The 10,883-nt window shown below is 36.7% G+C and overlaps 1 protein-coding gene across 1 annotated transcript; it reads right to left on the reverse strand.

Annotated features, from left to right (window-relative positions):
• Window positions 1-108: 108 nt before the first annotated feature.
• Window positions 109-10,863, reverse strand: LOC110467066 (ruvB-like 1). The gene is made up of 10 exons (XM_021523957.1): window positions 10,654-10,863; window positions 8,253-8,339; window positions 7,918-8,134; window positions 7,066-7,223; window positions 5,917-6,066; window positions 5,502-5,565; window positions 2,908-3,106; window positions 2,237-2,339; window positions 1,473-1,564; window positions 109-485 (listed from the first exon to the last, which is right to left on the reverse strand). Exons 1-10 carry the CDS (start codon window positions 10,792-10,794, stop codon window positions 326-328), a joined length of 1,371 nt encoding a protein of 456 aa, XP_021379632.1. The 5' UTR covers window positions 10,795-10,863; the 3' UTR covers window positions 109-325.
• Between the last annotated feature and the right edge of the window lie 20 nt (window positions 10,864-10,883).

The raw sequence follows: 10,883 nt of genomic DNA on the forward strand, positions 1-10,883 counted from the left end.
TATACCACTACATGTGTTGAAGAGTACATTTTGTAAATGAAATCATGCAACTTGGAATTTATATATATATATATATGTTAGATTATAAATACATGACAAACTATATAATGTGTAACAATAATTTATTACCCACCATTTAATGAATGCATAATAATGGTCCACAAGTACAAACACGAATACAAAATGCTGATGAAACATTTTAGATTCTCTTTTAATAAAATAGTGCATTTTCTCCAATAAATCAATGTCCTCATTGGAAAAGACATGAAAAATGTTGAGTTTTTTCTTGATGAAAAATGAAATGAACAGATCTTCTTTCCAACATCTACTTCATGAATTTGTCCTCCTGTTCAGCAAGTATTTTTGCTGATGACTTTGCATCATAGAAAAGTTTGCTAATCTCTTCAATTTCTTCCTTTCCGATTACATCTTTACCATTGATGCGAGACAGAAGGTGAGTTGGAGTTAGTAACTGTACGGAGTACCTGTGAAGAAAAAGTTTCAAGAAATTATACCATTGTAACATCATTTGGAGATCTGATGAAAATTTACTATGTCCTTCATATAAGCAAAAGGATTGAATATCATTGCCCAATTATAATAATATACAACATTTATATAGCGCCCTATTTAATTTGTAAAATTACTCTAAAGTGCTTTACAACATGAGAATAATAGTAATAGTTATAATTGTGAAACAAAAACAAAGGCTTATAATCACTTTTATACATTAAAGCAAGCCATGTGCACATATACATGACCATCCTCAGTTTCTTGAGGTTGTTATTAGAAACCTTTAGTGGTTGCTTGTAGGCTCTCGTACATCTATGACCAGGTATTAAACAAGTGTAGCCAAATTGATTTGTCATTTCGTGTATGTATAACAACGATTATAAGGGTACACAAACTTATAGTAGAGAAGGATAAATGTCAATTATAATATGGCCGACTCATACATATTTTACACCTTTGTGTACATACTACAATAGTAAACTTCACTGGTCATTCATCTGATGAAGGTTACTCTACATACTGTACTAGTCATTGAAATGTCACAAATAAACACTGTTTGTGTTATATGAACCTTTCTAGAATAAATTCTCAAAGTCTGAAGACAACTTTGCATGTGAAATCTTTAAATACCATCTGCAATGTTTTGCACATCATAAAACTATTATGGGTCATTGGATCGGATCTATCATTAACAACCTATAGTCTGGAGTAGGAACATTTCCTGTATTGTCAATACCTGTTGGCAGAGTTATGCAAATTTCTCCCCTTTGTTAAATATTCTGAATTGCCTACTATAATTTGTACTGACATAATGAAGACCTGGTTTGTTTTCTCTTTTATCACGTTTAAAAACATGGAGAAGAATTTTTTAATAGATGACGCTGTCATTCCAGATACAAACAACTTGCCCCCAAACTGTAGAGATCAGCAGAGCCGGGGAATACTTGTTGAATACTAACCTGAGTGTTGTTTGAGTTCCGATCTGGCCTAACGTCTGTAATGATGAATCTTCAATCTGGATTCCTTCGGTGTGGGCACGGATTTTCAATATCTGAAATTGTTTTATAAAACATTTAATTTAATCAAGTCTTATATACTAAGACATGCCAAGTTTTTTTTTTATTGTTGTAGGCATTGCAATACATCACAAAACATCAACCATCAGTAATTTTAAACATTTTCCATGGAACGGACAAATAAACAGTGTTACACAGAGATTTTTCTGGTTGAAATTTGTTCTGAAATACATTTTTTTCTCCAGTAATTAATTTTTATATTTATAACCCTATTTTATTTTTGGTTAACATGATTAATGACAAAAACTGAAATAAAAAATAATAACCTAGAAAATGTCTAAAGAAAGCAATACTCCTGCTTCCATATATAAGTTTTATTATTAGTGTCAATGTTTGAAAAATATCTATAAATAGAAGCTGTGACCTTGGCCTCATAGCTCTGAAATAAATTTGCTTATTAAATGTTTTCACAACACTAACCTTTCTATAAAGTTAAATCATAATTCCTTAGATGAAGTTGCTAGAGTGATGTCACTTAATTGGTTGACAAGTTTCTATAAATAGTAATTGTGACCTTTGAACCATGAAATCTGAACTTATTAATGACATTCTTAGCCACGACACTGAACCAGGATGGCACAGGATGTGATAGATATACTGTATGTAATGCTACATGACAGCAGGGACATAACAAAATACATGTATACCTGGACCATTTCCTCCTGTGAGTACGGTAGTGTCCTAACGATCATAACACGGTCCAACAGATCGAGGGGAACACCATGGGGAGATACGATGTCCTCAGTACCTCTGTAAAACAGGACAATTAAAGGTAGACAACTAGTTACTTCAATGACATCGGGAAACCGATATACATAAACCTCACCAGTTCATTTTCAACAGATGATCAACAGAAATGTCTATAATATATAATGCCATAATATATAACTTATAACATGTCAGTAATAGCAATGGTGCCAACTCATATGTTATCAAATTTCTAATTAACGTCCTTTCACAAGACAAGACAAAAGTTACATGCAGATTAACACAATTATGACCATAAGATATTACGAGAAAACATCAGGATAATTCAATGATATATGTGACTATACATCTGTAATCAAATTAACATCATACTCAAACTGGTCAACATAAAAACAAATTCTCCATCCATTCATTTAAAAGTATTTTTTCTGCAGTATTATAAAGCATATATATAAAGCTAAAAGTAGTTAACATTGTTTGGTTATCCTTATCATGTTATAAATAACTACTAATTTGTTCTTAATATACAAATTTTGAAGAATAATAAATTTGGTCCAACAGAGTAACTTGACTAATGTCACCAGTATCAAAGAGTCTATAGGGAGCTTACCTAATGGTACATTTGCCTCTGTTTGTGGCGAAGATAACGATGGGGGCTATCGTGGATTCCAGAGCTCGGTGGAGGTAGGTGAAACACTCAATGTCGAGCATGTGGACCTCGTCTATAAACAACACTCCTGGCACCAGTTCAGCTATGCCCTGGTCTATGTATTTGTTCACTACTTTGTTAATCTCCTTCCTTAATTTGTCTGTAATCAATTTTCAAATGTAAAGAAAACAATGCATACACAGTTAGCAACAAATTTCATACATCACCTTGTATCATAAACTTGTGAAAATTTTGCATAGTTATAATAATGATAATAATATACAACATTTATATAGCGCCCTATGTAATTTGTAAAATTACTCTAATGTGCATAGTTATTCAATGGCAGTTCCCAATTAGATAAAATTTGGTAATTTTTGGTGTTTTGTTGTTTTTCCACAAAGTGTAAGGGAGACAACTCATCAATGCCACCGACTTCTACAGTGATTTCTGGTATTAAGATATTTGAGTCCTGGACTCATGCTTTTTCTATCGGATTCACCATCTTTTTGAGGACCAACTCTATCTCTTAATTTTGGGAAACTTTTTTTTCCACATTTTGAGTGTTTACATGTAGATCTCATTTCCTTTTTTCAAGTAACAACTAAATATTCACATTTTATTCAAGACATTTACTCAGAAATTAATATGTTCAAACTGCATGTTTCAGGATATAGCTTGGACTGATGGCATGTCCATTCTCAAATCAATCGATATGTTGGGATGCGCAGTCAGGCTCATGCAGCCTCTTTCATCTCAGCAAAAGTGACTATTGTGAGAATGTTGGATTACTATTTTATTTAGAAAAGGGTCAGACTGTCCCCTATAACAATGACTGGGTAAGTCTGTCCCCTATAACAATGACTGGGTAAGTCTGTCCCCTATAACAATGGCTGGGTAAGTCTGTCCCCTATAACAATGGCTGGGTAAGTCTGTCCCCTATAACAATGGCTGGGTAAGTCTGTCCCCTATTACAATGGATGGGTAAGATTGTCCCCTATAACAATGACTGGGTAAGACCGTCCCCTATAACAATGGCTGGGTAAGGCTGTCCCCTATAACAATAACTGGGTAAGCCTGTCCCTTATAACAATGGCTGGGTAAGGCTGTACCCTATAACAATGGCTGGGTAAGTCTGGCCCCTATAACAATGGCTGGGGAAGTATGTCCCCTATTACAATGACTGGGTAAGTCTGTCCCCTATAACCATGGCTGGGTAAGGCTGTTCCCTATAACAATGGCTGGGTTAGGCTGTCCCTTATAACAATGGCTGGGGAAGGCTGTACCCTATAACAATGGCTGGGTAAGTCTGGCCCCTATAACAATGGCTGGGGAAGTCTGTGCCCTATAACAATGGCTGGGGAAGTCTGTGCCCTATAACAATGGCTGGGGAAGTCTGTGCCCTATAACAATGGCTGGGGAAGTCTGTCCCCTATAAAAATGGCTGGGTTAGGCTGTCCCCTATAACAATGGCTAGGGAAGGCTGTCCCCTATAACAATGACTGGGGAAGACCGTCCCCTATAACAATGGCTGGGTAAGGCTGTACCCTATAACAATGGCTGGGTAAGTCCGTCCCCCATACCAATGGCTGGGTAAGATTGCCCCCTATAACAATGACTGGGTAAGTCTTTCCCCTATAACAATGGCTGGGGAAGACTGTCCCCTATAACAATGGCTGGGTTAGGCTGTCCCCTTTAACAATGGCTGGGTAAGTCTGTCCCCTTTAACAATGGCTGGGTAAGGCTGTCCCCTATAACAATGACTGGGTAAGACCTTCCCCTATAACAATGGCTGGGTAAGTCTGGCCCCTATAACAATGGCTGGGGAAGTATGTCCCCTATTACAATGACTGGGTAAGGCTGTCCCCTATAACAATAACTGGGTAAGCCTGTCCCTTATAACAATGGCTGGGTAAGTCTGTCTCCTATTACAATGACTGGGTAAGTCTGTCCCCTATTACAATGGATGGGTAAGACTGTCCCCTATAACAATGGTTGGGTAAGCCTGTCCCCTATAACAATGGCTGGGTAAGACTGTCCCCTATAACAATGGTTGGGTAAGTCTGTCCCCTATAACAATCGCTGGGTAAGTCTGTCCCCTATTACAATGGCTGGGTAAGACTGTCCCCTATAACAATGACTGGGTAAGCCCGTCCCCTATAACAATGGCTGGGTAAGTCCGTCCCCCATACCAATGGCTGGGTAAGATTGCCCCCTATAACAATGACTGGGTAAGTCTGTCCCCCATAACAATGGCTGGGGAAGGGTGTCCCCTATAACAATGGCTGGGTAAGATTTTCGCCTATAACAATGACTGGGTAAGGCTGTCCCCTATAACAATAACTGGGGAAGGCTGTCCCCTATAACAATGGCTGGGTTAGGCTGTCCCCTATAACAATGGCTAGGTAAGGCTGTCCCCTATAACAATGACTGGGTAAGTCTGTCCCCTATAACAATGGCTGGGGAAGTCTGTCCCCTATAACAATGGCTGGGTTAGGCTGTCCCTTATAACAATGGCTGGGTAAAGAGACAATGGTAATGTGTTGTATACTGACCTGTAATTTCTGTTTTCTTTGGTTTCATAAGCTGGCCCATCATAGACATAATATCCTGACCTCCCTGTACAAACACAAGAAATGTTGATGTAATACTTGATTCTGAGCATATAAGTAGAAGTTAGTTCATAAGCATTTTCAGTCCAAATTACCTGTTTAAATACATAGGTGAGCAAATTACATAGTTGTTTATGATAAACAACAGTCATTACAATGGCAAATTTTCAACTTTCATACCACAATATTTATACATAATTATATTATTCTCATTTATGCAGACAACATTCTATAAAAGCATTTGGTTGTAAGTCACAACAAACATGCATATGGCGTTCAGAGCTAAGCTCTGCCAAATACACTATACTCCTGACAAAAACCTTACTGGCCTTAATTGGAACCAGGATAATTCACATACCTGTGGCTTAGCATTTGCACAATCCAGGTCATGTAACGTCACATCCTGAATAACTTCCTTCTTTTTATGGACATCTCCTTTAGGGAGGGGTACATACTCCTCAGCCTCCAGATCATACTCTGTCGCATAGCTGTCAGATCGACCTTGGCGCTACAAAGAGAGTTCAACAGTTTAAAGACCTGGTGGTAGTTGACACATATTCTGGAAATTTATTGTTCTGAGAGCGTAAGCAGGACAAACAAATTGATGGACAGACAGTGCACTGAAATTAGTATAAACCATTTTCTGTTACAACAGAGTTACAACAAATATATTCTACAGGTATTGTGAGAGATGGGGATGAAAAAGGGTTTGGTGAATTTACTGGCTATCAGTTCCCCTTTTCTATCGTCTTCTCTGAGATCATTTAATGATCAGTGTGCTAGAACTAAAAGGAGTGTGCATCTAGATAACCTAAATAATAAACCAATTTCATTGACACCCGAATAATTACTGACTGTGCCAGTTCCAGCATATACTCCAATACAACATGAACAATCAAATAACATTCTAAAAAGACAGTACTATTGTACAGAGTGTAAAAGGGCAGCAAAATAAGGCGATTACCATGTCAGACCAAGGAAAACAATAGAATTCATTTCAAAGTATTGATAATTTGATTGCATTGTGTCTATGTACAATAAATTTATTAAACGTTTTACAGCATCATACTTGTTTGTAATTATGCTAGAATTGTATTTCAAGTCTTTGGAATGTTGACTTTTAATTATATCTGAATTTATATTCATATTTAATGCTATTAATCTGTATATATTATTGCCGTAGATTGTAGAGAAGGCCTCAAGGGAGACTATTTTTGTAACTAATTGTGTAATTCTACACAATCCCTGTGGAAATCCACTTTTATTGATGGACTCTTTCTTTTAGAAATTATTGCGCTGCTGTATCAGCCAATCAAAGCGACGTTACAAATGGCGACGTCATTTTTTTAAGTTATGGGCTGATAGCATAAATTTTTAAGCCAATGAAAATGTTTGTTACAAGACAGATTAAATCATTATTATATAAGGTCCACAGGAGGAGAGGACACTTTTTCAGATGTGTACAGCTTCTATACAATGTGTCTGTTACTTCCTTGTTAGTGTTTACCTTCACTGCCCCACTGTTAGCCTCTATATAAATCACATCTCCCACTTCTACTTTCTCCTTCTGTAGACTTTCGTATATAGACGGATCAAGCTTCAGCTGTTTTGTTCCTTTTGCTGTCTTCAGTCCAATCACAACATGGCTCACAGTTTTCCCATATCCTGTTGATGAAACAAGCAAATATTATCTTTAATTTTTCAATTTTGAAATATTTTATAATAATACAGAAAACTTAGACAATACTGAGATAGGAAAACAATACATGAGTTACCAAACGGTCTAACAACAGGGTAAGTCTACATGTACATGTAAATCAGTCTTTGATCAGTGTGCTAGAATTAAAAGGAGTACGCCTAAAACCTAAATAATAAACCAATTTCATTGACACCCGAATAATTACTGACTGTGCCAGTTATATGAGTCTTTTTATATACAATAGTTACCAAATTCCACCATTACCACGTAAGTTTCTTAAGAGGTTATTTGAAGGTTTTACACTATGTGACCACTTATGTTCTGCCACCCCTCAGTCCAATGGGGATTCAGTCCCTTGTAGGGTAAAAATTCTTATCCTCATCATTTATTTAAGGATCATTTTATGTAATGTTGGTGAAAATCTACCGGTGTCAGAAAAACTTATGTTTGAAAGCTTTTGCACAGTATGATCCGTAAGACACAGCCTCTAATTAAGTCCCTTAATGAGAACTGTTAACACACAATGACATAGGACAGATGATAGCAATAAGTTAGCATAGGATTAACTCAGGTGACTTATAAGGTCATTATGTTAGTTAAATATTGAAGATACCTAATATTGCACTATATCTAGCTACTCCTTAAATCAGCTCTAATTACCTCCCATAGGGTTCTCAGTCTCCACAGGCGTCAGTTCTGTCACCTCCCCTTCGTACACCTCCTTGGTTTCCTTGATCCTTAGTCCGATGGCTCGACGAAAGTTCTCCATTAGAACTTCCGTCTTCTTGATTTCTGTTGAGTAGACCTCACTCCCCACCATTGGACAGAAGGGCACTTTGGTTCCCAGTTCTTGGGCAACAGCTAGAGCGATTGCTGTCTGTATACATTGAAAAAGTTGTGATTCATAGATGGTAAGTTATGATAAAAATATATGCATAGCAAGATTTGACAATTAACTGCACATGCTTTTTTAGTACATGTTAAACAATACTAACCTTGCCAGTACCAGGAGGTCCCGCCAAGAGAACAGCCCGACCGGACATCTTCTTTGATTTAATTAGCTCAACCACCACACCAGCTGCCTGGAAATACACAATAACAATATATATATGTGTGCAGGGTAACCTGTCATAATGCAAAGTGCAGGGAAAATCGTTACATTAGGTAAGGGTTTCAGTTAATAATTCGTCCAAATATCCATGTATCTAAATGTTGATGTGCACCAGTAGTCTGTACAGAAGAAGATTTGACTGGAATGCCTATTAATAAACATTGTTGTAAACATGTCTGAATGACGTCATGCAGCAACATTTGTGACGTCATCAGGTCTTCTGTAGCTTTGCTCAAAGGTGCAGGCAGTTTCGCCACCTTCAAAAATTTTACTTACTTGCAAGTAATTCGCCACCTTCAAAAATTTCACTTATTTGCAAGTAATGTAAGTGTTTAAAGGTAAAATTTTGTATTATGATGTTACGCAAGAAATACTGATACAAACAACTCCATCAGTGTGTGTGTTACATTGATTAACATTGAAATAAATGGCTTTTCTTCGTTGTGAGTGGTGCTGGTTAATTCCGAGGATTTCAACAGTCGTCTTTTCCCCCGACCATTGGATTATTTGTCACATGTACATCTCTGATTGTCTTGCATGTCAATGGAAAACATTTAACAAATTAAAGCATTTTTTGTGTGCTTAAAAACTTGTTCAACAGAGACAGTCCCAGGTGTTGTAAATGTACTTACTTTTCATGTAGAAATGAGTCTTTGGTAACAATGCTAGTTAGTTGTATGTGCGAAGTGTAATCTTTCAAATGTTATGCAACTGATCATCATGCATTTGTACAACAGTTCTTTCAGGCCAACAACAAGTTTGTTTCAGATATAAATCTGCCAATTTCTAGATGGTATTTTAATTAAAGTGATGGAAGATGGCTGAATGTAAGACGGATAGAATATTAAAAAAAGATATTGGTTGAGTGTTTTCTAAATACATATTACACGAAAATGGAAAATGAGCTAGCAAATCTTTCTGAGCGTCATTTCCTTAAACAAGCATTGGGTCGTCAGTGCATTGTATGTACCACAGTACTAGTGCACTAGTAGAAAACAGATTTACTTGCATTTACAGCACAGTCAACCATAAAACTGCAATTAGTGTTACGATATATGGGATTTTCAATTTGTATGTATCATAACAAAATTTATGCTAAATTACAACCAACATGTTTTAGATTAGTCGAACAGACCAAATATTTAAGATTTGTAATGTATCAAGCTATTTCATAACTGTTTAAATAAATAAGATCACTATTCTCTTATTATACATCTTCTTGTCAAAATGTTTGAAAGCTTTAACTTAGCTCGTGTTACCTCTGGCCCTAACACCAGACTAAGACATTTTGACATACAGATGTTTGGTGTACATGTGGAGCCAGAGTGCACTGCTATATGAAAATGTGGAATTCTCCGAAAGCGTTTGGTATCGGAGAGTGACTAATCAAAAAAAAGATGCGGTCCGGAAATCTTCCAAACAAGAATAATATATTCCGTTTTCTGTCCAGATAAGTACGGTTTGTTGGTTAGTCACCCTATGACCTACAAAAATGGCGTTCCATCAGGTGGAAAATTTTGAACAATTGAAAATGGAGGACTCTACTGACGGAATTATGCAGCTGTTGATGATAATAAGAGCTGATTTGGATAAATGAATAATCCATTTATCGATATAGTCGTGAGGTATGTGCTGTGCGACTTGTGTCATAGTAGATTTTTGTTGTCAGCACCTCACAACTCCCTGATACCAAACGGTGTTGGAGAATTCCACATTTTTATATATAGCAGTGCGCTCTGGCCCCACACCAAACTAGCTTTAACTGTGTTGATGACTATGGTGATGTTAATTACGTCACACCTTGTATATTATAACGTCGTATTTAAAACACCTTGTTGAGATGTTTAATCAATTGCCTGTCTTATCACTCAATCCAGTGTAGTTGTAAGAATTAAGGAGTGACAACTCTCTGGACCCGTCCCCTATTACAGTAAATATTGATGGAATCAGAATAATAGTACCATTTAAATACAACAAACACAAACATATCTTTCTTTTTTTAGATCATTCTCACAAATCACATCTTGTAAATGTGTTTAATGGTCGTTAAGCTTGTCAGACTTCAGACACGTCGGTCATGATTTTAAGAAAAGGTTTTTAAATGTCCCCCGTCTCTAATTATTTTAATATTGTATTTCAAACTTTTGAATGAAACACACACAATGAAGTTAATATGTGAACTTGAAGTGAAATCAGGTAACAACTAAACTATGAGTGAAGAATGTTCTAGAGAACTGACATAACAACCACTGTGACTGCTACGACACTGAAGTCGGTGTTTATACCTCGCGAGCAAGCTCTTGTCCCACCAAGCCAGCGGCAGTTTGGATAGCATATCCATTTTCATCCAATCCTAAACCTTTTATATGGCTGTGTGATGCGATTCTCTGGGTTTTTGTCGTACTCTTTACTTCTTCGATCTTCATTTTGGCCAAGACGTGTTTCACACAAACAGAAACATGCAGGCACGCGTTTTATCTAGTGCTTAAAAACCCTTTAATCGGAAAGTTTCTCC

This window comes from Mizuhopecten yessoensis, unplaced genomic scaffold (assembly GCF_002113885.1).
Source record: "Mizuhopecten yessoensis strain PY_sf001 unplaced genomic scaffold, ASM211388v2 scaffold11157, whole genome shotgun sequence".
In the NCBI taxonomy this organism is placed as follows: domain Eukaryota; kingdom Metazoa; phylum Mollusca; class Bivalvia; order Pectinida; family Pectinidae; genus Mizuhopecten; species Mizuhopecten yessoensis.

Coding starts and splice junctions, on each gene's coding strand:
- LOC110467066 (XM_021523957.1), bottom strand. CDS start 10,794: ATGAAGATCGAAGAAGTAAAGAGTACGACAAAAACCCAGAGAATCGCA. Junction 8,135..8,252: donor GACCTCCTGGTACTGGCAAG/GTTAGTATTGTT, acceptor CAATGTATACAG/ACAGCAATCGCTCTAGCTGT. Junction 486..1,472: donor GGAACTCAAACAACACTCAG/GTTAGTATTCAA, acceptor TTTTCTTCACAG/GTACTCCGTACAGTTACTAA.